The following is a 23112-nucleotide window of genomic DNA, read 5'->3' as shown; positions in this document are numbered from 1 at the left end:
GGCTGCCCCCCAGCGCGGCCCTGGCGGGGGATGGAGCTGATCCTGCGGCCGCAGAGCCCACGCGCGGAGCGGCACCGTGGCACCGGGGCACGACCCCTCATTAAAGCCGCCGCGCAGCGCTGACACCCGGCTCGTCACTGCGGGACTCCGCTCGCTGCCCCCCAGCAGGGGCAGGGTTGGGGGCTCCGGGAACCCCACGGGTTGGCACCGCCCCCTACACCCCCTTCCAGCTGGGTGCCCTCTCCCAGCCTCCCGGAGATGCCCCGGAGGGACCCACCGCCCGGGGGTCTTCCCCCGCCCCGCCGAGCGCGAGGCGGCAGCTCCCACCCACTCTCATCCCTGCGCCGAAAGTCCCCGCGAAGGTTTGGGACCGGTGCCGCAAGAAACGCCCTTGTGCCGTTGGGGCCGTCCAGCTCCATCCCTTCGAAGCCCTGAGCAGCCCGGGAGGGCCAGTCCCCGAGGAGCGGCCAGGCAGCGGCACGGCGGCGGGGGGGAGCGGGCGCAGCGGGGAGCTCACAGGCAGCCGTCAGACGGACGGGCCCCGGGGCTGGCGTCGGCAAAGCCCCCAGAGCCACTTAGCACCAGGCTCCTAACGGCCCGAGGGGCTCGGCGGCCTCGGCCCCTGCCCCACACCCGCCGCGGGGTCCCGGGCGCTTCCTTCCAGCCCCCTCGCTGTCCCCCCTGCACGGCCCCATCCTCCCACCGGCACCCAGCGCCAAGCAGCGATGCAAGACTTTATTTACATCCCCAGGCCCTGCACCAGCCTGCAGCGCCCAGCGCCGTCCCAACAGCTGATGGCAGCAGGGCCCCCCCCCAGCCCGGAGCACCCAGTCCCCCCACCACTGCCCATCATCCAGGCATCAGGCCTTGCTCACCGGCAGCAGCCCGTGCCCCTCATGGGCAGCAAAGGACCCACTGGGGCGGTCTCGGGGGGAGTCAGGGGCTGCCGGGATGGAGAGTTTGGGGCTGGGAGATGGAGAGGATGGAGTGAGTGGAGCTGGGGAGTGGGCAAGGGTCGGGCCTGGCAGCGGGGCAGGGGGCTCGGGGAGCTTTGGGCTCAGCCCTCGCAGCAGCCGGCGCCGTGCCGGGCCCCGGGAGGGTGCATGGTGGCTGTGCTGCCGGGTTAGCTGCCAGCTGCATCCTGGAACCAGGCCAGCACCTTCTCTTTGTTCTCATTCACCCAGTTGATGTTGGTGCTGGTCTTCTCCAGCGCCTGCTCCAGCGCCCGTGTCCCTGACCCAAAGCCGATGTCCTGATTGTCTTCCTTGAACCGCTCCAGCTGCCAGGGAGAAGAGTAGCTGGAGCAGGCGTGGGAGCCCCAGCAGCCCCGCTCCCCCACACCCCAGCAGCCCGTGGCAGCACCCTGGCAGCCAAAGGTGGGGACAGCAGCTGCCTGCGCCCCTGGGCAGGGACAGGGGCAGGACCACTCTCCTCCAAGGGCTGCTGGCAGAGGGCAGGTTGCACGGTGCCAACAGTGCAGGGCCACGCCTGCACTGAGATCCCTGGTGCCCAGTCCCATGGACCCTTACAGGGTCCAGCCTCACCTGCTGCAGCTCAAATTCAGTGGAAAACCGCCGAGTCACTGCCGAAATCAGACTGGAGAAGGAGAAGGAGCCACCTCCGTAACTGGGAGAGCAGAGGAATGGTTGAGCCGGGGGCCGCGGGCAGAGAGGCACGGGGGGGGAGGAGGCTGCCCTGACCCTGCTCAGCTAGGGCAAGGGATGCTACCACCCCCACAAGGGGCACGGGCAGCTGGGGACTCCCCAGCCAGCCCTCCACAAGCCCCGTGCAGTGCTCACTCTGCAAAGAGCATCCTCCAATTGCTGCGGATGAAGTCCCAGGCCAAGGGCTGCCCCACCACGTTGCTGGCGATGCTGTTGATGGTGGAGGTGGCGTCCTGCTTCCGGATCTTGCTGGGGTCGATGGTGTACTGCAGGTACCTGAGGGAAAGCATCGTGGGGGTGAGGGGCTGGCAGGGGCTGAGCTGCGGTGCCCACCCCAGACCCCGCACCCACCGGTTGAGGATCCAGGGAATGGTGCTGCAGGTGAGGGCCGTGCGGAGCTTGTCGGCCTCGGACACGACAGTGGCCTCTTTGAACCTCTCCCAGATGAAGTCCCAGGCCTCCTCCCCACCCAGGGCCACAATGGTGCAGTAGATGGAGGAGCGCAGGTTGGCGGGGATGCTGTGGAAGAGCAGAGGCGTCTCAGGCAGAGCCCGTCGCTGTGCCCAGCCTGGCTGCCCACCGTGCAGGGGGTACCCTTGGCACTCACGGGTTGTTGCTGGCGTTACTCATCCACTGGCGTGAGTAGCTGTTGGCCAGCTCCTGGCACTCAGCGATGCCGTAGGAGCACGCTGTGTTGATGGCATTGATCTCGTTGTACCTGGGGACAGAGAGGCCGTGTGGGGCTGGTGCCAGGCCACAAGCAGGGTCGTGCCCTCTGCCTGGCACTGGTGCAGCTGTGGAGACCCTGGGGGTCCAGCCTGGCCCGGGGGCCGTGGCACTCACTGTTCCATCAGGCCATCGGGGATGTTGGTCCAGTTATTGGTGGTTTCCTTGTAGTAGTTGAAGAGAGGCGTCACCTGTTTCTGTATGTATTTCTGGGAGACAGGAGGATGATCAGCACCCAGCAGAGCTTCCTGCCCAGCTCTGGGTGCAAACACAGCCCCCACTCCCTCGGGGCAGGGCTGTGTGGGGCCGGGCAGCAGGCACCGCTCACCGTCATCGCCCCAAAGACCTCGCTGCGGTCAAACATCAGTTGTAAGTACTGGAGGTTGTTGAGAGCAGCCTTCCAGGGCATGTACTCCGTCTCGCTGCTCAGGAACCGTGTGGTGTTCAAGGCCACAGTCACATCGATGTACTTGGCCCTGCGAGGGGTGAGGTCAGCGTCAGCCCCCCGGCCCCATGGTCACTGTCCGCCCCCAGGACGCCCACCCCGTTGGTCCCCCTGGCCCCGGCGGGCACCCCACTCAGCTCACCTGGCCAGGTTGAAGGCGTCATCGATGATCTGGGCACGGTTGATCACGGGGATGACCTGGGAGAGGGCAGAGGCAGCACCTCAGGCCAGCCCTGAGTGGGGTGTGTGGGGTGCGTGGGGTGTGCGTGGGGAGCATGGGGCAGGGCCTGACCCCCTGGCACCCTGTACCTGGTGGTTTGTGGAGAGCTGGTTGAGGAGCTGGTCCCAGTTCTCTTGGTTGTAGTTGACACGGAAGTAGCCGCTGACGTTGAGGTTCAGCAGGAGCCAGCTGTTCTCAGCCACCTTGAACTGCTCATTGATTGCTGCGGGGGCGAGAGGAGGCTCTGCCGGAGCCGCTCCCTGCCCGTGAGGGAGGCTGAGCTCAGCCCCCCATCCCGCTGCCCCCCGGGGGACTCCGACCTCTGCTGGGGCAGGGAGGTGGCAGCAGGACCCTATCCCAGAGCGGGGGCATGAGCCATACCTGAGATGTCAGTCAGCCAGTACCTGCTCCCAGTTTGCCCGGGAGTCATCCAGGTGATGGGGACGATCCAGATGTAGCTGTGCCGGGGACAGACAGGCAGTAGGACCATCCCTCACCCCTGTCCCCCTGCCACGGCCAGCCCTACACCCACACCACACTCACTTGAAGACAGAGGGTCTGTCCACCACGGAGTTGGGGTCCATCAGGAAATGGGTCTGGTTGACAAGGCCGGTGAGGGTGTTGACGGTCACCACGGGGAAGCCCATCTGCAGCGTCCAGCGGTCCATGATGGTGCTGATAGAGCCGGGCAGCTCCACGCTGTTGTTGTTGACAGCCTGTGGGGAGGGGAGGGGAGGACAGTGCCGCTGGTCACCGGTGCCAGGGGGTAGGGGGCACACAGGGCTCAGCCCACACTGCAGCCCTCGCCCGGCACACGGCGGCTGCGTCGCTGAGGCCTCGTCCCACCAGGCAGCCAGCAGGGAAGGGGCTGGGCTGGGCTGGGCTGGGCTGGGAGGAGCAGCCAGGCACAGACAGCCCCCTCCTACCTCTTGCAAATGAACCCAAAGGTCCGAGTAGATGGTGTTTCCATACGCAAAGGTGTGGAGGTAGGACTGTGGGAGAGCACCAGAAGAGAGGTGAGTGGGGGCAAGTCTGGGGTGCAGGACACCTGGGGACACCCCTACCACGGGGCGCCCACCTCACACTGGGGCTGGGTGCCCCCTGGCACTGGCAGAGCCTCACCTGTAGCCCCTGCTTGAACACGTCCTCGCTGAGGAAGTCGGAGAGCATCCGCAGCACCGATGCTCCCTGCAGAGACGGCAGCTCAGAGACGCTGGGCCTGGGGCCCCCCGCAGCCCACCCACATGCCCGGGCTCACATGCTCACCTTGCTGTAGGCGATGGTGTCAAAGACCTCACTGATCTGGGCCGGGGTGTTGATCTCATCCTCGCTGAAGGAGAGCGGGTGTGAGGTGGTGAGGGCATCCGTCGCCATCACCGTGTACACCTCGTTCAGCACCATCAGGTCTTTCTGCGGGGGTGAGTGCCAGCGCCTGCCTCAGCCCCACGTGCACCCTCCTGGCACAACCCCCGGGGGTGCAGGGGGTGCCCGCAGCCACTTCCCACTGTCCCTGGCACTCACGATGTTCCAGGTGGGCTCTGCTGAGTCTGCACCCAGGTACTCCACGTAGGAGGCGAATCCCTCGTTGAGCCACAGGTCGTTCCACCACCGCAGCGTCACCAGGTTCCCGAACCACTGCGGAACCGCAGCCGGTGAGCCGGGCCCAGGCAGCCACAGGGGCGGCCGGGGGCACGGCAGGTACCTGGTGTGCCAGTTCGTGACCAATGACAGTCACCACCCGCTCCTTGTTGCTGATGGAGGAGTAGACGTTGTCGAACAGCAGCGAGTTCTCCCGGTAGGTCACGAGTCCCCAGTTCTCCATCGCCCCCGCATTGAAGTCAGGGAGGCCGACCTGGTCTGGGGATGGAGGGGTCCTGTTGGTGCCGGGGTCCCGGACCACCCACGTCTACTGTGGCTGGTGGCTCAACCCCGAGCCCCGGCTGCCCGGCGTCACCCACCGGATTTCTTCAGCGGGTACGGAGTGTTGTAGTGATTCTCGAAGAAGTTGAGGATGGGGCCAGTCACCTGCAGCGCGTAGTCACCCTGGCCCTCGCTAATGGCCTCAGGGCGGCCCCAGATGCGGATCTGGAGGGGAGAGACATGAGGCTCAGACACTGCCTGGGCCCAGACCCCTGGGTGGGCAGGGAGTGCCCCCCACCCCCAACCTACCAGCACATTGTTTGCGGTTTCATTCACTTGGGAGAACTGGCTGACGATGAAGGCCAGCAGGTAGGTGGACATTTTAGGGGTGGTCTCAAACTGAGTGACTTTCCAGGCCTCCCCGTCGATTACCTGCTCCCAAGTGTCTGTGCAGAGCAGAGGGAGAGTGGGGTCACCCTGCAGACCTGCTGGGCCCCCAATATCCCCTGCCAGGGCTCTTCCTGCCACACTCACCCTTGGGGAGCATGTTGGAAATGGCCCCGTGGTCGGAGGGATAGATGAGCGTCACCGAGAAGTTGGCTTTCATGGCCGGCTCATCAAAGCAGGGGAAGGCTTTCCGTGCATCAGCTGCCTGCATCTGCGTGGTGGCCACCACCCTACTGCAGGCAGGCAGACCCCGTCAGACCCAGGGTCCCTCTGCGGGGCCAGCACCCCCCGGCCCCCCTGTGCCCAGCCCTGCTGGGCTGTTGTGCAGCTGCAGGCAGGCACAGAGGCTCCTCCACACCCATCCCGCCATCCCCAAACGCAGCCTGCGTCCTCCAACCCCCCGCCCGGGCCAGCTCTGTGCTCCCCCCCCAGCCCCCTTGCCCTCGACCTACTTCACGCCTGAGCTATCCTGGTACTCGCTGCGGTAGAAGCCAGCCAGGTCGTCGGCCAGTTCCCCGGTGAACTCGGTGAAGAGCCGGTAGCTCTGTCCCTGCTGCAGCTCACTGTCCAGCCGCACCACCAGGTACTGGGTGGTGGTCTCCAGCCAGGTCTCGGTGATGCGGGGCACGCTGGAGCCGCTCACAGCCTCCAGCGAGGCCAGGAAGTTGTTCTGCAGCGTGTAGTTCAGCTTTTTGCTGTGGATGATGATGAGGTCGGTGGCTTCCACGCAGACGAAAACCACGCTGCTGTTGCCCTTGAAGATGTACATGGCGTTGTCCTGGGGCGTCAGGAAGGGACGCAGGGTCACCTCGTACAGCTCTGGCCTCAGCGCCGTCGGCAGCCTCCACCGGTTCCAGGGGTCGTTGGGGTTGGCTGAGGTGCTGGCGGTGGCCGCGGTGGCGGTGGCCGCAGTGGTGGTGGTGTCGGCAGTGTTAGCATTCATGTTCTTGTTCTTCTCCTGGGTGTACACCACCGAGAGCGCGATGATGGTGGCCACGGCGCCCACGGCCAGGACAATGGCCACGATGCCCATGCTCTTGCTGATGAAGAAGCCAGCGGCCATGGTGAGGCGGTGGGAACGGTGCTCACAGAGGAGGCACTGCCCGGCTGCAACGGCTTTTAGCCTCTCACTCACACGAGGTTTATTAGTCCAAGTTAATGGGTGAAGTATTAAACAACCATGAAGCTCAGGTTGGCAACAGCCCCTGGGATGAGCTGCCACCACCCGCTCCCTGGCCTTGCAAGAGCACTAATACCCAGTGCCACTGCAGCAGCAGGTAGAACCAGCAGCTCAGGATTGCACCATTGGGGATGGGCAGCATGGGAGTGGGCATGGGCTGCGGGCCAGGACTCCCAAGCTTCCTCCTGAGCACCGGCCTGGCCCTGCAAAAGGAGGGACAGAGGGGGTGGTCACAGACTGCAGCTCCCTCCCTGCCCTGCCACGCCACAGGGCAAGCAGGCAGCCCTGGCACCTGCCCCTGCCAGGGGTTCCTGGCTGCCCCTCTGCTGCCAGCAGCCTGCTGCTGACGCTGAGGGCATGGTGTGGGGGGCGGCACCTGCACTCTGGCAGGAGCCACCTCTCTGGGCTGCCCATGCACTAGGGGAAAGGCAAGAGTGCAGGGGCAGCAGTGTCAGGGTCTGGGCAGCATGACTGGAGCCCAGGACCGTGCTGGGGAGGAGCCTGCCCTGCCCAAAGCCCTCTCAAAGTCCAGGGTTGTATCTCCCAGATCAATACTTGGAGGTCAAACTCCAGACCCTGTGAACTCAGCACAAGCAGGTGTGCGCCCACTGCCACTGGCCATGGGACACCCACAGCCACTGAGCCTCATGAACTGCACTCAGGCCTCCTGCCTGCCATGGCCGGGACGAGCCGGGGGCTGCGATCAGCACAGCACATGGCTGGGAGACAGAGGGCTCCCACAGCACAGGTCAGCCACGGCCCTGGCTGAAGCCAAGCAAACACACTGAGGCTCAGAGTGCCCACAGGGCACATGCTTCATGAGAGCTCTGCCTTAGCAGGGGAGGACAGCCCGAGCCCCCCAGGCCATGTGGGTCATCCCTGGAAGCTCTGCCAGGGGCCTCCCCAGGCTGGATGGCTGAGTGGGCACAGCAGAAAGCCACAGAGCAAAGTCCCTGTGCGGGGCAGGGTGGGGAGGTGCTGCATCTCTCTCTGGGAATAGAAACTTCTCTTCCCAAGGTCTGACCTCTGCAGCGCGGTGACATGGGACATGACGCGGACCCGGGAAGGTACCAAGCAGTGTCCTCAGCTAACTGTGCCTTGCCCCTGCCAGCGCCCTGCTGCGCTCTGCCAGAGCAGCCCCAGGATGCTGCCGGATCCCCACTATCCCCTGGCCGCAGCAGCAAACCAGCCCCGTGGCCTGAGCAGCTGCTGCCGCCCTGCCCCGCTCCTGCCCTGGCTTCAGCCTAAGGCACAGGGTTGGGGAAAGAGGGTACCAAATCACAGCAGGGACAGCTGCCCTGGGACGGGGTCCACAGCCAGACAGGAGGGTGCTGAGCACCCCGCACACGCTCCATCCTGCATCCACAGGCACTGCAGGGCCCTGGCCCTCCCCACACAGCCCCCTCGTCCTCCCCTCGCCCCCTCGCAGGCTGCCTGCACCCCCACCGCAGGCTCCTGCACCCCACACTGTGGGCTCCTGCACCCCCACAGTTAACGTGCTCCTGCATCTCGCCACGGTCTCCTGCACCCCACACCGCGGGATCCTGCACCCTCACCGTTAAGGTGCTCCTGCACCTCACCACGGGCTCCTGCACCCCACACCGCGGGATCCTGCATCCCCACAGTTAAGGTGCTCCTGCACCCACACCGTGGGCTCCTGCACCCCTCAACACAGGCTCCTGCACCCCAAACCGCTGAGAGGCTCCTCGGAGCCCTTGCAGACGGCGCCCACGTGTCCCACGCACACAGCCGGCACAGACATGTCACCCACGTGGACACTCAACTCCCTTGAGGCTCCGGCCCGAAATGCCCCATAACCAGACACGTACCTGCCCGTCCCACAGCCCTCTGTAACCTCATGCACCCCCATGGACCCCTCGAACCCCAAATCACAACTCCCAAGCACATGAAGCCCGCAGTCCCGAGCACGCAAGCACACAGCCCCGCGCCGGCCCCGCCAGCACCCACGCAGCCCCTTCCCCCTCTTGGCTCAAGCCAATGATCCCCCCGCAAGGCGAGGACCCGCAGGACCCCCCGCTCCAAGTGTGCTCCTCCTGCGGGGAGCCGTCGGGGCAGCGGCATCGCCCCCACTCACCTTCCAGGCTCGGCGGCAGGGAGCAGGGGCAGCAGGGCTTCCGCCCTCTCCGTCCCGTCCCCTCCGAGGCTCCCGGGACTGCGCTCTGCCCAAAGCTGCGAGGGAAGGAGCCCGAACCTCCTCGCCCCCTTAACCCCTGGGCTGCTGGGCCGGCCGGGGTGGGAGCCAGCGCAGCCCGGGGGGGGGCAGCCCAGGCTCACGGCGCAGGGACGGGGTCGGGGGCTCTGCGGGGACAAGGCGTCGCCAGCCCCGGGCAGAGCGGTAGCTCCGGGGGCCGCGGGACGCCCCCGCACCGGCTGGGAGGTGTCGGTCGGGGATGCACCGGAGGCTGCCCGACAGCCGCCCGCAGCCCCGGGATCGCCGTGCCCCGCGGATCGCCCCCCGCGCAGCCTCCACCCCCCGGACCCTCCTTGGCCGGTGCACTTACCCCGGGGGGCAGGAAAGGGGACAAACCACCACCCAGCAGCACCGAGCCGAGCTGTGCCCCCTCCCCGCAGCCCCCAGAATCCAGCGAATGGTGTCCCTGCCAGGGGCTGCCTCCCGGCTCAGCCCCCCGGCCCGGCAGCGGGGGGTCCCGAGGCGTCCCGGTGCCGGTGGGCAGCCCGTGGGGGGGTTGCGGGGTGCAGCCCCGCGGGGCAGCCGCGCCCCGAGGCCTCCCCAGCACCCGGGCAGTGACCCAGCACTCGGGCTCGCCCTGGACGAGGCAGGGCAAGGGAAAATATTTGTCTAAGGCAGGTCAGGTAGGTGAAGATGCCCTTGTGCCAGGGAGGGAGTGGGGCCTGGAGTCAGTCGGGGGGCACGCTCCAGCCAGCAGAGCCTGGCTGAGCACCCAGCAGTGCCAAAGCACTGGCTGGGGCTGCGTGACAGGGCTGGGAGACAGCCACAAGGTGCAGCTGCATCTCCCATCTCTGGACCACTCAGGCAGCTCAGAGAGCTCAGGAGAGCACAGAGAAGAGCACAGTGCATAAGGGGTCTGGTGACCCACCCCCCTGGAGGCACAGAGGGTCATTGCCAGTACCCGGTGCCTTGCTGCCCTGGAACGCTGCTGCCCGCAGCAGGAGCCAGGTCCCAGCTGCACCACGGCCTCCTCCCCACATTCTGCCAGGTCACTGAGAGCTCCTGTGCCAGGGCAGGACCCAGAGTTCCTCGGCAGCCCCACTCCAGCTCCCTGAGGAGTTGCTGTGGTTCGGGCTGCAGCCCACCTGGGTGGGGAAGCAGGGGGTCCAGGCCTTTGTCCTGGCTCATCCCTGAGCGGACACCGCACCGCCTGTGCCCCTTGTGCAGGGGAGAGGGGAAAGGCAGGAGCCAGGAGCAGCGAGGGACTCACCCTGCCCCAGCGCAGTCCAGGGTCCTCGTCGCCTGCAGAGCCGAGGCTCCGGCAGGATGTGGGACGGGGCAGCGGGGCAGAGCCGTTACCGGCAGCGGCGGAGCACAGACGCTGAGCACAAACAGCTCCTCAGGGCACAGGAAGCACGTGTGGCCGGACACATCCTGCACCAGGGCTGCCGTGCCCAGCGTGGGGCTGGACCACCGCTGCCAGGGTCAGACCTACTGCCAGGGCTGGACCCACTGCTGCCAGGGCTGCCTGCCCCAGAACAGCCCCCCCAGGGGACACCTTGCCGAGCTCCTTGCCATGGGGCAAGCCTGAGCTGTCCCCACACCCGTCGCACTGGCTGCCAGACCCCACGTCCAGCCCCGTGCTGCAGCTGGAGTGCTGCTCACCTGCTCCCTCCAGGCAGCTGATGGCAGGAGGAGGAGGAGGAGGAAGAGGGCCGGCAAAGAAGAGGAAGGAGTAGGTTGCCCAGCTCCTTCACCTCCACACCACTGGTTGTGGCTCCTGGCCAGCCAGGGAAGGGTTAAGTTGCAGGGAGGGGAGATGAAGGAAAATTCCTTCCAGGCAGAGTCACAGTGTCCCTGCCAGGGGAAGTGGAGGCAGAGCCCCAGGAGGGGAAGCAGAGGAAGGGGCCCAGAGCCAGCTCAGAGGCTGGTGGCCAGACCGAGCCCTGGCAGAGCCACAGCCACCGGGCACCTGGCTGGAGGAGCCCTGGGACCTTGCCCCCTGCAGCCACACTGGCTCCGACCCCCAGGACCAGCTCTGCTCCCCCTGGGCCTCAGGGAGATACTTGCCCCAGCTCAAGCAGACACTAGCCCCAGCCCCACAACCTCCACATACCCTGCCAAGCCGTAAGGGGCTGGCCCCTGCCTGGGCCGGAGCAGGGATGCTCTGCAGCAGACAGAAGGCAGGGAGGCAACCAGGTTGCAGGCTGGTGCTCCAGCCTCCAAAGAGCCCAGAGCAGGGGATGCTGCTGTCACAGCCCAAGGAGGCCACCATGCTCCAGGGTGCAGCCAGGGACCCTGCCCCAGAGCCCACTCCCAGCCCTCAGTGCCTACCCCTGGGAGCAGTCCAGGCAAACACCTCTGCCAGCCGAGAACCCTCCCGGGCTGCAGCCGCCTGTGAGAGCTGCAGAGTCCTTGGCCCTCCCCAGTCCCTTCCTGGTGCTTCCTGGGGCCGGGCAGCAGCACACACAGCAGACACAGACGTGGGTCACAGGGTGGTTTATTAGGATGCGGGGCCGTACTGCAGGAGGTGCCACAGCCCCCGAGCAGGGTCGTGTGGGGGGTGGCAGGCAGGGGACAGCCCAGCCTGGGCAGGGCAGGATGGAGGGACCACAACACCCAGCTCCTGCACAGCCATCAGCTGCATGTGCACATTCACAACTGGGAACGCCAACAAGTGCTGGGAGAGGCAGGACCCAGCCCTTCCTGCCACGGCAAGGAGAGTGGCTGTGCATCCATGGGGAGCGAGGAGAGAGGGGAAGAAAGGCAGCCCTTGATGGGGGAGACCAGAGAGAACAGCCCAGGCGACAGGCAGACGGCAGCATCCCGCTCTCCCTGAGCCCCGTCACCCTCCGGCAGCCAGCCCAGCGCCGCGGGGCAGGGCCAGCCCGGCCCCCTCCCGCCGCGGGACGCTCACATGAACTGTGACAGGTTGGGCACTTTGATGTTGATGTCCCCGATGTTGATGTTGCGAGGGATCTCCGGCAGGTTGATGTTCTTCACAGCCGAGACCGCGCGGGACGGAGCAGCCGAGAGGCCTCCCTGCCGAGGGAAGGGACCGGTGCCTGGTGACCCCCCCTGGCCCCTCGCCCCCACAGCCCCCCAGCCAGGGCTCCTGAGCTGCCCCTGGCCCAGCCGCACGCTTTGCTGCAGGAGCATCCCCCAGTCGAGCCGTGCCCCGTGCTGCCCTGCCGGCCCCGAGCCCCCCACACCCAGCCTGGCCCAGGAGCAGCCCCCACAGCCACTGAGGGACTCCCCACTACCCAGAGCCCAGGCTGGGGAGCGGCAGGGGCAGCAGCACTAACAGGGCAATAAACTCTTTACTCTCTCATCTCATTGGCCATGATGGGAACAGCCGCTGCCACGCTCAGGCTGCTCCCTGCACAGCACAGCCAGGGGCACCCAGGCAGGCAGAGACTGGGCATTCTGGGGATAGGCACTAGGGGCAGACTGGGGATAGCCCCAGGCACCATCTCCAGGCCCCACAGGCTTCCCTCCCAGCATGGAGCTCATCAGCATCACCACTCACCTCCGCCTTCTCCAGCTTACTCTGGGCCTCCACCTGTGCCACGATCTCGTTCATGTTGGTCTCCAGCACCATGCCACCTATCACCACCTCCTGCAAGATGTGGTGAACCTGTGAGGGAAAGAAGGGAAGGCTGTGAGCCCAGCCTGGCTCAGGGGCTGGCAGGGAGCCTGCAGGCTGGGGGAAGTGTGTTGGGAGTTGGCATTTCCCCAGAGAAGTAAATCCAGCCCCATCCTCCCCTTGGCCCACACAGCCCCATTGTCAGCTGCCTGGAGAGCAAGAGGGTGGCCACAGTCCAAGCCCCACAGTCTTTGGTCTCCATCGACAGGACAAGGGTTAATGAACATAAACTGGAACACAAACATTCCACTGGAACGAGGAAAAACTTGTTGGGTGTTGAGGGAGCCCTGGCCCAGGCTGCCCAGGGAGGGTGTGGAGGCTCCTTCTCAGGAGGTATCCAAACCCACCTGGACATGTTCCTGTGGCCCCTGATCGAGGGGAACCTGCTTCAGCAGGGGCTGGAGGAGCTCTGCAGGGCCCTTCCAGCCTCCACCACTCTGGGATGCTGCGATTCACTGCTTGTACCCCTGCTCTGCAGGATGCTGACCACAAGGGCTGGAGCAAACATCACCCACCAGGCACAGGGCAGCCCAGGGCTGTGTCCAGCCCCACATCTAAAGTGTGAGCCCTACTTGGGCCATCTCAGTGACACCCAGGGAGAGCTCCCTGCCTGGGATGTGTGTGGGAGAACCCTCCATGAGGCAGTGGAGACCCCAGACTTCTACCAGAACCAGTTTCTTCTACCCAGAAAGCCAGAGCCCAGCTGCTTTGCCTTCTCTTAGGGAAGATGGGACTGTGACACAGGCATCAAGAGATGACAAAGCTGCTCAGAGAGCCTGCTGCCTTCCCCAGTACCAGGGGCAGGACCAAGCAGAGCCAGCTCAGGGCAGAGAGCTGCTCCCTCCTGCCAGCCCTGGCCGGGGAGGACCAGCAGCATCCTGCAGGCACAGCGGCAGACAGGGCCTGGCAGGCTTTGCAATCCCGAAACCACAAACAGCTGTAAAACACCTTCCACCTTTGGCTGCCCCACGTGCATGGCAGAGCCTTCCCTGCCAGGTCAGCAGCTTGCTGCAGCCACCCACCACAGATAACGGGTTTATGGGGCTCTGACTGTTGTTGTGCCAGGGGCCATTCCTGGAAGATGGCTGAGCTGTTTTATCGCTTTATGGCTTCAGGAGGGCAGGTTGAACTTGTAAACATTGTGGGGCAAACGATGCCAGGGCACTGCTGGGCACCCTGCAGCGAGCCAGAGAAGCTACTGGAAGGGGCACGGTCAGTGCCAACAGAGCTCCCACAGATCTCATCCCAGTCCAACAGCCCTGGAGGAAGGAGGTGCCTGGGGCTCCCCACAGCCCCAGACTGGCACAGCACCATCCCAGCACAGCCCCATCCCAGCACAGTCCATCCCTGTACAGTCCCATCCCAGCACAGCCTATCCCAGCACAGCCCCATCCCAGCACAGCCCCATCCCTGTACAGCCCCATCCCCGCACAGCCCCATCCCCGCACAGCCTATCCCAGCACAGCCCCATCCCAGCACAGCCCCATCCCAGCACAGCCCCATCCCCGTACAGTCCCATCCCGGCACAGCCCATCCTGGCACGGCCCCATCCTGGCACGGCCCCCGCTCCGCCCCGCACACAGGGGTGCCAGCAGCTCACCACATCTGGGCTGCAGGAAACGTTGTTCCCTCAAGATCTGGCTTCAGCCCAAGTTGGACCAAAACCAATGGGGCAGAAATCCCAAGCAAGCTTTGTTTTCCAAACCAAAGCACAGCAGTTCCTGGACAAACCACGTCCCCTCTGAGCCCCCACAGCTGCTGAGCAAAGCCACGTTGTGCTCTGAGGTCCAGAGCATGACCAGGGGCTGGGCAACAGCCTCATCTGAACCTCTGCACGGCTTCGTGGCTCCAGCCCTCCTTTGTGGGATCCCTGCAGCTCTGAGGTTGCTGCTCCCAAAGCTGGCAGCCTAACAGCCCTGCAGCCACTCGTGCCTGAGAAGCACAGACCCAACAGCGCCATCCAGCTGCCTGCTGCGAGAGCAGGGCCCCACACCCCGCCACAGCCCTCACTTCAGAGGCCTGTGCTGCACACAGGGTGTAAAGCGTGTCTTAGGTAGCAATAGAGAAAACACAGGACCCTGAAGTTGTGCCCAAATGCGGGCTTGGTGGCATTGACAGCCCAAGCCTCTGCTCGACAAACTGGGGCCTTCCTGCAGACCTCAGCCTCACTTCTCCTGCTCTGGCAGAGCTCCCAGCCTCTGCAGCCCCTCTCTAGAGCGGAGGGCAGCAGTCAGCCCCGCTCAGCTCCCACAGGCAGGGCTCAGGGCAGCCCCAGAGCCCATGAGGCACACATCTCCACGTTCCCAGCAGCCCCGGCTGCAGCAGAGCTCGTGGGAGCAGGGGCATTCAAGGTGAACACATCTGAGCAGTAAATACATACCAAACACAGGAAGAGAGATAAGAGGACAAGTTGAGAGAGGCCAAGGACAGAAGTCAAGGCTGGGAACCAGTGGTAGCAGATGATGGGCAGTAAAGGAGACAACTGGTAGGAGAACCTCAGGGCAACCGAGCCCAAAGTCTTCCCCATCAGAACCCCTCACTCCTGGCTCCAGCTCCTTTGAGCCCTTTGCCTGGCAGGAGGGTTCAGGGGCAGGGCAAACCCTGCTGCTGCACAGCACACAGGCAGCAGAGCCGTCTCTTCTGCCTGTGGGCTGCAGACCCGGTGTAAAGCCTCAGTCACATTCCCCAGGTGGGGCCCTGGTGACTCTGCCAACACCTCTCCCACAGCTATTCCTCCTTCCTCTCCTTTGACACACTCTGATGAGAATGCTTTTGCTGGCCAGTAATCCCCGTTTTGACACTGCTGACAGTTCACCACGGGGCAATGAGGAACTGAGAGCCCTGCTCCAGCAGCTGCTGGCACCATCAGCTGATGCACGTCACCTCCTCGGAAGGTTTGCTAACTCCACTCCCCTGACAGCACTCACAAGCTGGAATCATGTGCAGAAATGGAACATTCTACAGCCTTATTCATTATTTTTCCACTCCTCTTGTTCCTTGGCAGGTTTTGTCTTCAAGAGGAGTAAGAAGAGCCCTTATCAACAGCAACACAAGCCCAGCACACAGCTAAGTATGTCCTTCTCCAGACAGAGCCCTGGCTATCTCCAGCCCCATCTAGGAGATGATCAAAGAGAACAGGTTTCCGCCCAGAAACTGCCCAAGATAAAGAGGAAGCACTAAAGGCTGTGGCTCAAAGGAAAGTTTACCAAACTGCTTGGTATTCCAAACACTCCCATTGTTTCTTCCCTTTTCTTTCCTGCAGCTCTAGCAAAAACCAGACTCTTGTGGGTCCTGTGCAGGGAGGAGAGGCTGAGCACCCTGCCCAGCTCCATCCACCTACCCTGCAGGGCTGCAGAGCCTGAGGCTGGGCTGGCTCCTGCCTGCAGGGGCACAGGGCTCTGGGGCAGCTGACCACAGAGTCTCCAACCCACCTTGTCCATGTGGAAGATGAGGTCCAGCTCACAGACGTTTTCAAAGCACTTGTCCAGTGTCTCCACAAACACCTGAGGGGCAGGAGGGGAAGGTCAGCACAGAAACCACGGCAGGATGTGTCCCACACACAGCGCTGGGGGCTGGAGCTGAAACAGCCGCAGCCCCAGCCAGAAGCTTGTGCCCCAGAGCATCACTGAGCAGGGGCAAAACCTCCTCAATAACCCCACCTCCTCTGATTTGCCTGTTCCCAGGGCAAACATGAGCAGGCCCAGCCCAGGAGGTGCCTGGGACCCTGAAACTCAGCAGCAGTGTGGGGTGGAGGCATTGCCAGAGAATCACAGAACCATTTGGGTTGTCAAAGCCCTTAAAGCTGCTGCAGTCCCAGCCCTGCCCTCACCCTGCCCAGTCCAGCACTAACCCACGGCCCTCAGCACCACCGCTTTGGGATCCCTCCAAGGGCTGGGCACTCCTCCAGCTCCCTGGGCAGCCTGGCACAGGGGCTGACACCCCTCTCAGGGAAACAGTTCTGCCTCAGCTCCAGCCTCAACCTCCCCTGGGGCAACTCCAGCCCCTTTCCTCTTGTCTTACTCTCCTAGCATGTGAATGCCTGTCCTCACTCCACCACAGACAGCAGACAGAGGAGGTCAGAGCTACTCGAGGGGAGAGCTTGTCCTGGCAAGGGGCTGCAGCTGAAGGAGAGCCTGGCTCTGCCTGAGCCAGCTGCGATGTGGGGGCACAGCAGGTCCAACCTGGGCAGCACAGGGGGTTCCTGCTCCAGCCCAGGACGGGCTCCCTCCCTCATGGCAGCAGTGTGTGCCCACTCACTGCTGTCTCCAGGAGCTCCCAGTGTCCCACACACCTGAACTCCCCTTGAGGGGCTCAGTACAAGGGGCAGGGCACCGAGACACTGGGCTGTTCCAGGGGAACACCCTGGGTGCCAGCACCCTGACCTACTGCAGTGCTGGGACTGCGGCTGTGGCCCCCACACCGGCCTGGAAGGGCCCAAGCTGTGGGAGCCGCCTGCTCACGGGGCAGGTGACCCCCACAGGAGCCGCCTCCAGCACCGACCCCCCACGTCAGCCCTCATCTGGGTTTAGCAGAGGGTCCTGTACAGGTCCATACAGCGTTTGAACAGCATTTTAAAAGCACACTTGTAGTGCTGAGCCCCTCACTCCCAGAGGCACACTAAGCGTGTCCAGAGCTGGGGAAGAGGCTGGAGCACAAGTCTGATAGGGAGCAGCTGAGGGAACTGGGAGTGTTCATCTCTGCAACTCGCTGACAGGAGGCTGTGGCCCAGCAGGGTGAGCTGGTCTCTGTTCCCAAGTAATAAGCGATAGGGCAAGAGGAAACAGCCCTGGGAAAAGCTGTCCCAGGAGAGGCTGAGGTTGGAGATGAGGAACAATTTCTTCCCAGAAAGGGTTGTCCAGCCTTGGCACAGGCTGCCCAGGGCCATGGTGGAGTCCCCATCCCTGGAGGGATCCCAAAGCTGTGTCTGAGGGGCACACAGAGGTCAGTGGCGGCTGTGACAGTGCTGGGGGAATGGTTGCACTCCATGAGCTTAAGGGTCATTTCCAACCTCAGTGATTCTCCCTTCCAAACAAACTCCTTCAGATCAAGTTCTCCCGCTGCATCCAGGTGGAAGAGCCGAGTACCACCCAGTGCACCTGCAGCTCCTCCCTCCGCCGCCATCCCCGAGGGCCGGCACAGCGGTGCCACTGACACGGGGCACCCCGAGAGGTACTGGGGCTGAGCCGCGCTGCGGGGACCGACCTGGATGAGGTCCAGGATGCCCAGCTCGCTCTCGGAGGAGTCCACGCAGAAGACGAAGTACAGCGTGGCGTAGTGGCGGTAGATGAGCTTGTAGTCCGAGCCGCCAAACAGGCTGCGGGACACAGCGAGAGGTGACGAGGGGCTGCGGGGCCCCGGCCGCGGGGACGCTCCCGGCCGCGCACCGCGTTACCTGCCGCACTCCAGGAAGTTGCAGATGTGGTCGTCCCGCTTCAGCACCAGGTGGAAAGTCTCTCGGATGATCTGCTGCTGCACCTCCTCCGCCTGCAAGGACGCGACAAGCGTCCGTGGGGCTGCAGCACCCGCAGCCCCCGCCAAGGTCCCAGCACACACCAGCCCTGGGTGACCCGGCCGTGGGGGAGCCCGAGGGGCCGGGCCGGGGGTCCGCAGCCCCATCCCCGCACGGCCGCCGCTGCCCTTCCCCCCGGCCTCGTACCAGGTGCTGGTAGAAGCGGACGAGCCGCGGCTTGCCATGGTTGTTGAACACCAGGATGGCGTTGATCATCACGGCGGCGGGGCCGGGCAGGGCCGGCGGCACAACCGGCCGCAGCCCCCCTGCAAGAAGCCCCTCGCCGGCCCCGGAAAGGCGGCGGCGGCGCTCGGGCCTGGTCCCGGGGAGCCGCGGGTGGGGAGCGAGGGAACGGGGAACGCTCGGAGCCGCTGCTGGGGGCTGCCCGGGCCCGGGGCTCCGCGGGGTTCCCGGGACGCGGGACGGTGCGGACGGGGCTCGCTGCGCCGGGGCTCCCGGGACGCGGGACGGTGCGGACGGGGCTCGCTGCGCCGGGGCTCCCGGGACGGTGCGGACGGGGCTCGCTGCGCCGGGCCGGGAAGGCGCCGCCAGGGGGCGACACCAGCGCCGGGTCACGGGAACCGCGCCGTCAGGACACGACCACTCTGACACGTGACCGGCTGCAAACCGGAAACGGAACTGCAACAGCGTGTCCTGATTGCCTAAAGCGGATCCGGCCTTCTGATTGGTTGCTGGAGGCCCAGGCTTGTAACGGCACACTATGATTGGATGACGGCGGCTTCGGGCTCTGCCCGTTCCGATTGGCTGAGGAGCGTGACACTCATAACGGAGCATCGTGATTGGATACAGGCTCAAAGCTGCGCGCTCTGATTGGCTGGTGGAGACCCCACACAGACACCGCTCATCCTGATTGGCTGCGAGATGCCTCGGGCCATGTGTGCGCATCCTGCATCGGGGCGGCCGCTTCACAAGCACAAGGTAACGCCCTGATAGGCTGCAGAGGCTCAGCATCGTCACTGCGCGTTCTGAGTGGCCGACAGGGCGTCGGGATCGTAACTGCACGTGCTGATTGTGTGCAGGGGCTGCAGGATTAGAAGTGAGCACCCCGATTGGCTGAACCGTCTTCAGGATGGGAACCACACATCTTCATTTGCCGAAAGGGCTTCCGAAATCTGTGCCCATCCTGATTGGCTGAGAGGGATTCAGAGTTGTAACTGTGCTCTTTGGGTGAGAAGGCTTCGGGATCATAGGTACACATCCTGATTTCAGCGTTGTCACAGCACATGCTGGGTGTCTGAGGGGGATTCGGAGTGTTGCTGCACATCCCGACTGGCTGAGGGTGAATTCCTAATTGTAACTGGTTCTTCTTGAGTGACTGGGGGGGCGTTGGACTCGTAACCGCACACTTTCATTGGCTGACAGGGCTTCAGCATCGTAACTCCACATCCCCAATGCTTGAGTCAGCTTTGGACTCGTAGTCTGCACACCTGATTGGCTGACAGGGAACTGATGATAACTACACACCCTGGTTGGCTGATGGGGATTCAGGACTGCAACTGGGCATCCCGATTGTCTGAGGGCAAATTCCCAATTGTAACTGTGATTCGTGATTGCCTGGGGGCAGTTGGACTTGTAACCGCACACTTTGATTGGCTGACAGGGCCTCAGCATCATAACTGAGTATCCTGATTGGCTGATGGGGGCTGCAGAATCATAACTGGACATGCTGATTGCTTTAACATTCTTCAGTATCATAACTGCACATGCTGATTGGCTGGTAGGTCTTCAGGACTCTAATTGCGCCTCCTGATTGGCTGAAGGTGAAATCCTACTTGTAACTGGCACTCCTTGGGTGACTGAGGGGAAGTCAGAATTGTAACCTCACACTTTGATTGGCTGACAGAGCTTCAGCATCATAATTGAGCATCCTGATTGGCTGGCAGGGCTTCATTATCATCACTGCACAGCCTGATTGCCATAAAGGTCTTTAACATCATAACTGCACATCCCTATTGGCTGAGGGGGCTTCAGCAGTGTAACTGCACATGTTGATTGTGTGAAGGGGCTTCAGGATGATAAGTGAGCACCCTGGTTGGCTGAACCGTCTTCAGAATCAGAACCACCATCTTCATTTGCTGAATGGGCTTCTGAATTTTAAATGCCCATCCTGATTGGCTGAGAGGGATTCAACCCTGTAACTGTGCTCTTTGGCTGGGTGAGAAGGCTTCAGGATCGTCACTGCACATCCTGATTGCCTCAACAGTTGTCAGTATCATAACTTCACGTGCTGATTGTCTGAGAGGGAATTTATAATTGTAACTGCACATCTGTCTTGGCTGAGGGAGCTTCAGCATCATAACTGCACATCCTCATTGCCTGAGTCGGCTTTAGAGTCGTAATTGCACACCCTCATGGGCTGATGGGGCTTCAGGATAGTAACTGTATGTCCTGACTGGCTGAGGGGACTTCAGGACTGTAACTGTGCATCCTGACTGACTGAAGGTAAATTCCTAATTTAACTGGTGCTTCTTGATTGCCCGAGGAGGAGTTGGACTTGTAACCGCACACTTTGATTGGCTGACAGGACATCAGCGTCCTAACTGAGCATCCTGATTGGCTGACAGGGGCTTCATTATCATCACTGTACAGCCTGATTACCATAACAGTCTTCAGTATCGTTACTGCACATGGTGATCGGCTGAGGGGTAATTAATAATCATAACTGCACATCCCTATTGGCTGAGGCAACTTTACACTCATTATCATGCATCCTGATTGGCTGAAGGGGCTTTAGACTTCTAAGTGCACACCCTGATTGCCTGGGGGGACTTCAGAATCATAACTACACGTCCCAATTGCCTTTGAGGGCTTCACAATAAGAAAGGCACGTGCTGGTTGGCTGAGGTGGCTTTAGACGAATAATTACACACTTAAGATTTCCTGATGGGAGCTTCAGCATCATAACTGCACATTCTTATTGCTTCAGTCAGCTTTGGACTCGTAATCTCACAGCCTGATGGGCTGACAGGGAATTCAGCATAGGGGCTGTACACTCGGGCTGGCTGAAGGTGAATTCCTACTTGTAACTGGCAGTTCTTGGATGACTGAGGGGAAGTTGGACTTGTAACCACACACTTTGGCTCACAGCGGCTTCAGGACTGTAACTTCACATCCTCATTCGGTCAAGGTGAATTCCTAATTGTAACTGGTGCTTCTTGAGTGACTGAGGGGCAATTGGGCTTGTAACCACACACTTTGATTGGCTGACAGGGCCTCAGCGTTGTAACTGAGCATCCTGATTGGCTGACCGGGGCTTCATTATCATCACTGCACAGCCTGATTGCCCTAAATGTCTTCAGTATCCTCACTGCGCACCCTGATTGGCTGAGGGGCTTCAGCAGCATAACTGCACATCTTGAGTGTGTGAAGGGGCTTCAGGATGACAAGTGAGCACCCTGGTTGGCTGAACCATCTTCGGAATCAGAAACACACATCTTAATTTGCTGAATGGGCTTCCAGATCTTTAGTGCCCACCCTGATTGGCTGAGAGGGATTCAACCCAGTAACTGTGCTCTTTGGCTGGGTGAGAAGGCTTCAGGATCATAACTCTGCATCCTAATTACCTCAGCAGTCTCCAGTATTGTCACTGCACATCCTGATTGCCTGAGGGGGATTCATAATCATCACTGCACACCCTGGTTGCCTTAACAGTTGTCAGTATCATAACTGCACGTGCTGATTGGCTGAGAGGGACTTCATAATTGTAACTGCACATACATCTTGGCTGAGGGGGTTTCAGAATCGTAACTACACATCGTGATTGGCTCAGGGGGCTTCAGCATCATAACTGCACATCCTGATTATGCTCGTTGCCTTCATAACTACACACCCTGATTGGTTGACAGTGGCTTCAGGACTGTAACTGTGCATCCTGATTGGCTGAAGGTGAATTCCTAATTGCAGCTGCGCTTCCTGGGTGACTGAGGGGAGTTGGACTTGTAACCACACACTTTGATTGGCTGACGGGGCTTCAGTATCATAACTGAGCATCCTGATTGCCTGACAGGGCTTCATTATCATCACTGCACAGCCTGATTGCCACAACACTCTTCAGTATCATAACTGCACATGCTGATCGGCTGAGGTGGCTTTGGACTTGTAACCACGCATCCTGATTGGATGAAGGGGGTTCAGACTTGCGAGTGCACACCCTGATAGGATGAAGGGGCTTCAGCATCATAACTGCACATCCTCTTTGCCTGAGTCTGCTTTAGACTCATAATCGCACACCCTGATGGGCTGACTGGAGCTTCAGGATAGTAACTGTATGTCCTGACTGGCTGAGGGGGCTTCAGGACTGTAACTGGGCATCCTGATTGTCTGAAGGGGAATTCCTAATTGTACCTGCACTTCTTCAGTGACTGAGGGGGAGTTGGGCTTGTAACTGCACACTTTGATAGGCTATCAGAGCTTCAGTGTCATAACTGAGTGTCCTGATTGGCTGATGGGAGCTGCAGAATAACTGCACATCCTGATTGCCAAAATGGTCTTCAGGATCTTAATTGTGCATGCTGATTGGCTGAGGGGGCTTCAGGACTGTAACTGAGCATCCTGGTTGGCTGAAGGTGAATTCCTAACTGTAACTGGTGCTTCTTGAGTGACTGAGGGGGGATCGGACTTGTAACCGCACACTTTGATTGGCTGATGGGGCCTCAGCGTTGTAACTGAGCATCCTGATTGGCTGAGGGGACTTCAGTAGTGTAACTGCACATCTTGAGTGTGTGAAAGGGCTTCAGGATGACAAGTGAGCACCTTGGTTAGCCGAACCATCCTAAGAATCAGAACCACCATCTTCATTTGCTGAATGGGCTTCCGAATCTTTAGTGCCCATCCTGATTGGCTGAGAGGGATTCAGACTTGTAATTGTGCACTTTGACTGGGTGAGAAGGCTTCAGGGTCATAACTCTGCATCCTGATTGTCTGGGGTAGTGTTAGACTTGTAACTGTGCATCCTGATTGGATGAAGGGGTTTCAGACTTAGGAGTGCACACCCTGATGGGCTGATGGGGCTTCAGGATTGTAACTGAGCATCCTGGTTGGCTGAAGGTGAATTCCTAATTGTAACTGGTGCTTCTTGAGTGACTGAGGGGCAATTGGGCTTGTAACCGCACACTTTGATTGGCTGACAGGGCCTCAGCGTTGTAACTGAGCATCCTGATTGGCTGACAGGGGCTTCATTATCATCACTGCACAGCCTGATTGCCATAAAGGTCTTCAGTATCCTCACTGCGCACCCTGATCT

The 23112-nt window shown here is 61.9% G+C and overlaps 2 protein-coding genes and 1 long non-coding RNA gene across 5 annotated transcripts; 1 reads left to right on the top strand and 2 right to left on the bottom strand.

Moving 5' to 3' along the window:
- Positions 1-720: 720 nt before the first annotated feature.
- On the bottom strand, positions 721-10110 carry ANPEP (alanyl aminopeptidase, membrane). Of its 3 annotated transcripts, none has more exons than XM_061999447.1 (21): positions 9965-10110; positions 5815-6745; positions 5450-5595; positions 5225-5361; positions 5014-5140; positions 4758-4912; positions 4577-4690; positions 4322-4465; positions 4178-4243; positions 3982-4047; positions 3599-3771; positions 3437-3513; positions 3145-3278; positions 2978-3033; positions 2719-2866; positions 2508-2599; positions 2272-2382; positions 2016-2183; positions 1800-1940; positions 1545-1626; positions 721-1279 (listed from the first exon to the last, which is right to left on the bottom strand). In XM_061999447.1, exons 2-21 carry the CDS (start codon positions 6423-6425, stop codon positions 1124-1126), a joined length of 2904 nt encoding a protein of 967 aa, XP_061855431.1. In that variant the 5' UTR covers positions 6426-6745; positions 9965-10110; the 3' UTR covers positions 721-1123. The 3 variants fall into 3 exon arrangements, with proteins under 3 accessions (XP_061855431.1, XP_061855433.1, XP_061855432.1); XM_061999449.1 differs by lacking the exon at positions 9965-10110 and adding an exon at positions 9065-9319; XM_061999448.1 differs by lacking the exon at positions 9965-10110 and adding an exon at positions 8638-8984.
- A 1068-nt stretch (positions 10111-11178) lies between these two features.
- Positions 11179-18452, bottom strand: AP3S2 (adaptor related protein complex 3 subunit sigma 2). The gene is made up of 6 exons (XM_061999950.1): positions 17997-18452; positions 17733-17824; positions 17543-17654; positions 15772-15843; positions 12224-12331; positions 11179-11736 (listed from the first exon to the last, which is right to left on the bottom strand). Exons 1-6 carry the CDS (start codon positions 18063-18065, stop codon positions 11608-11610), a joined length of 582 nt encoding a protein of 193 aa, XP_061855934.1. The 5' UTR covers positions 18066-18452; the 3' UTR covers positions 11179-11607.
- Positions 17109-19809, top strand: LOC133625774 (uncharacterized). The gene is made up of 2 exons (XR_009819070.1): positions 17109-17281; positions 17384-19809. It is a non-coding gene; the product is annotated as an uncharacterized LOC133625774 (long non-coding RNA).
- Positions 19810-23112: the final 3303 nt, after the last annotated feature.

The sequence above is a fragment of the Colius striatus genome, chromosome 7 (assembly GCF_028858725.1).
Source record: "Colius striatus isolate bColStr4 chromosome 7, bColStr4.1.hap1, whole genome shotgun sequence".
NCBI lineage: Eukaryota > Metazoa > Chordata > Aves > Coliiformes > Coliidae > Colius > Colius striatus.
Note: the sequence above shows the minus strand (reverse complement) of the source record. Positions and strands in the feature narration are given on the sequence as shown.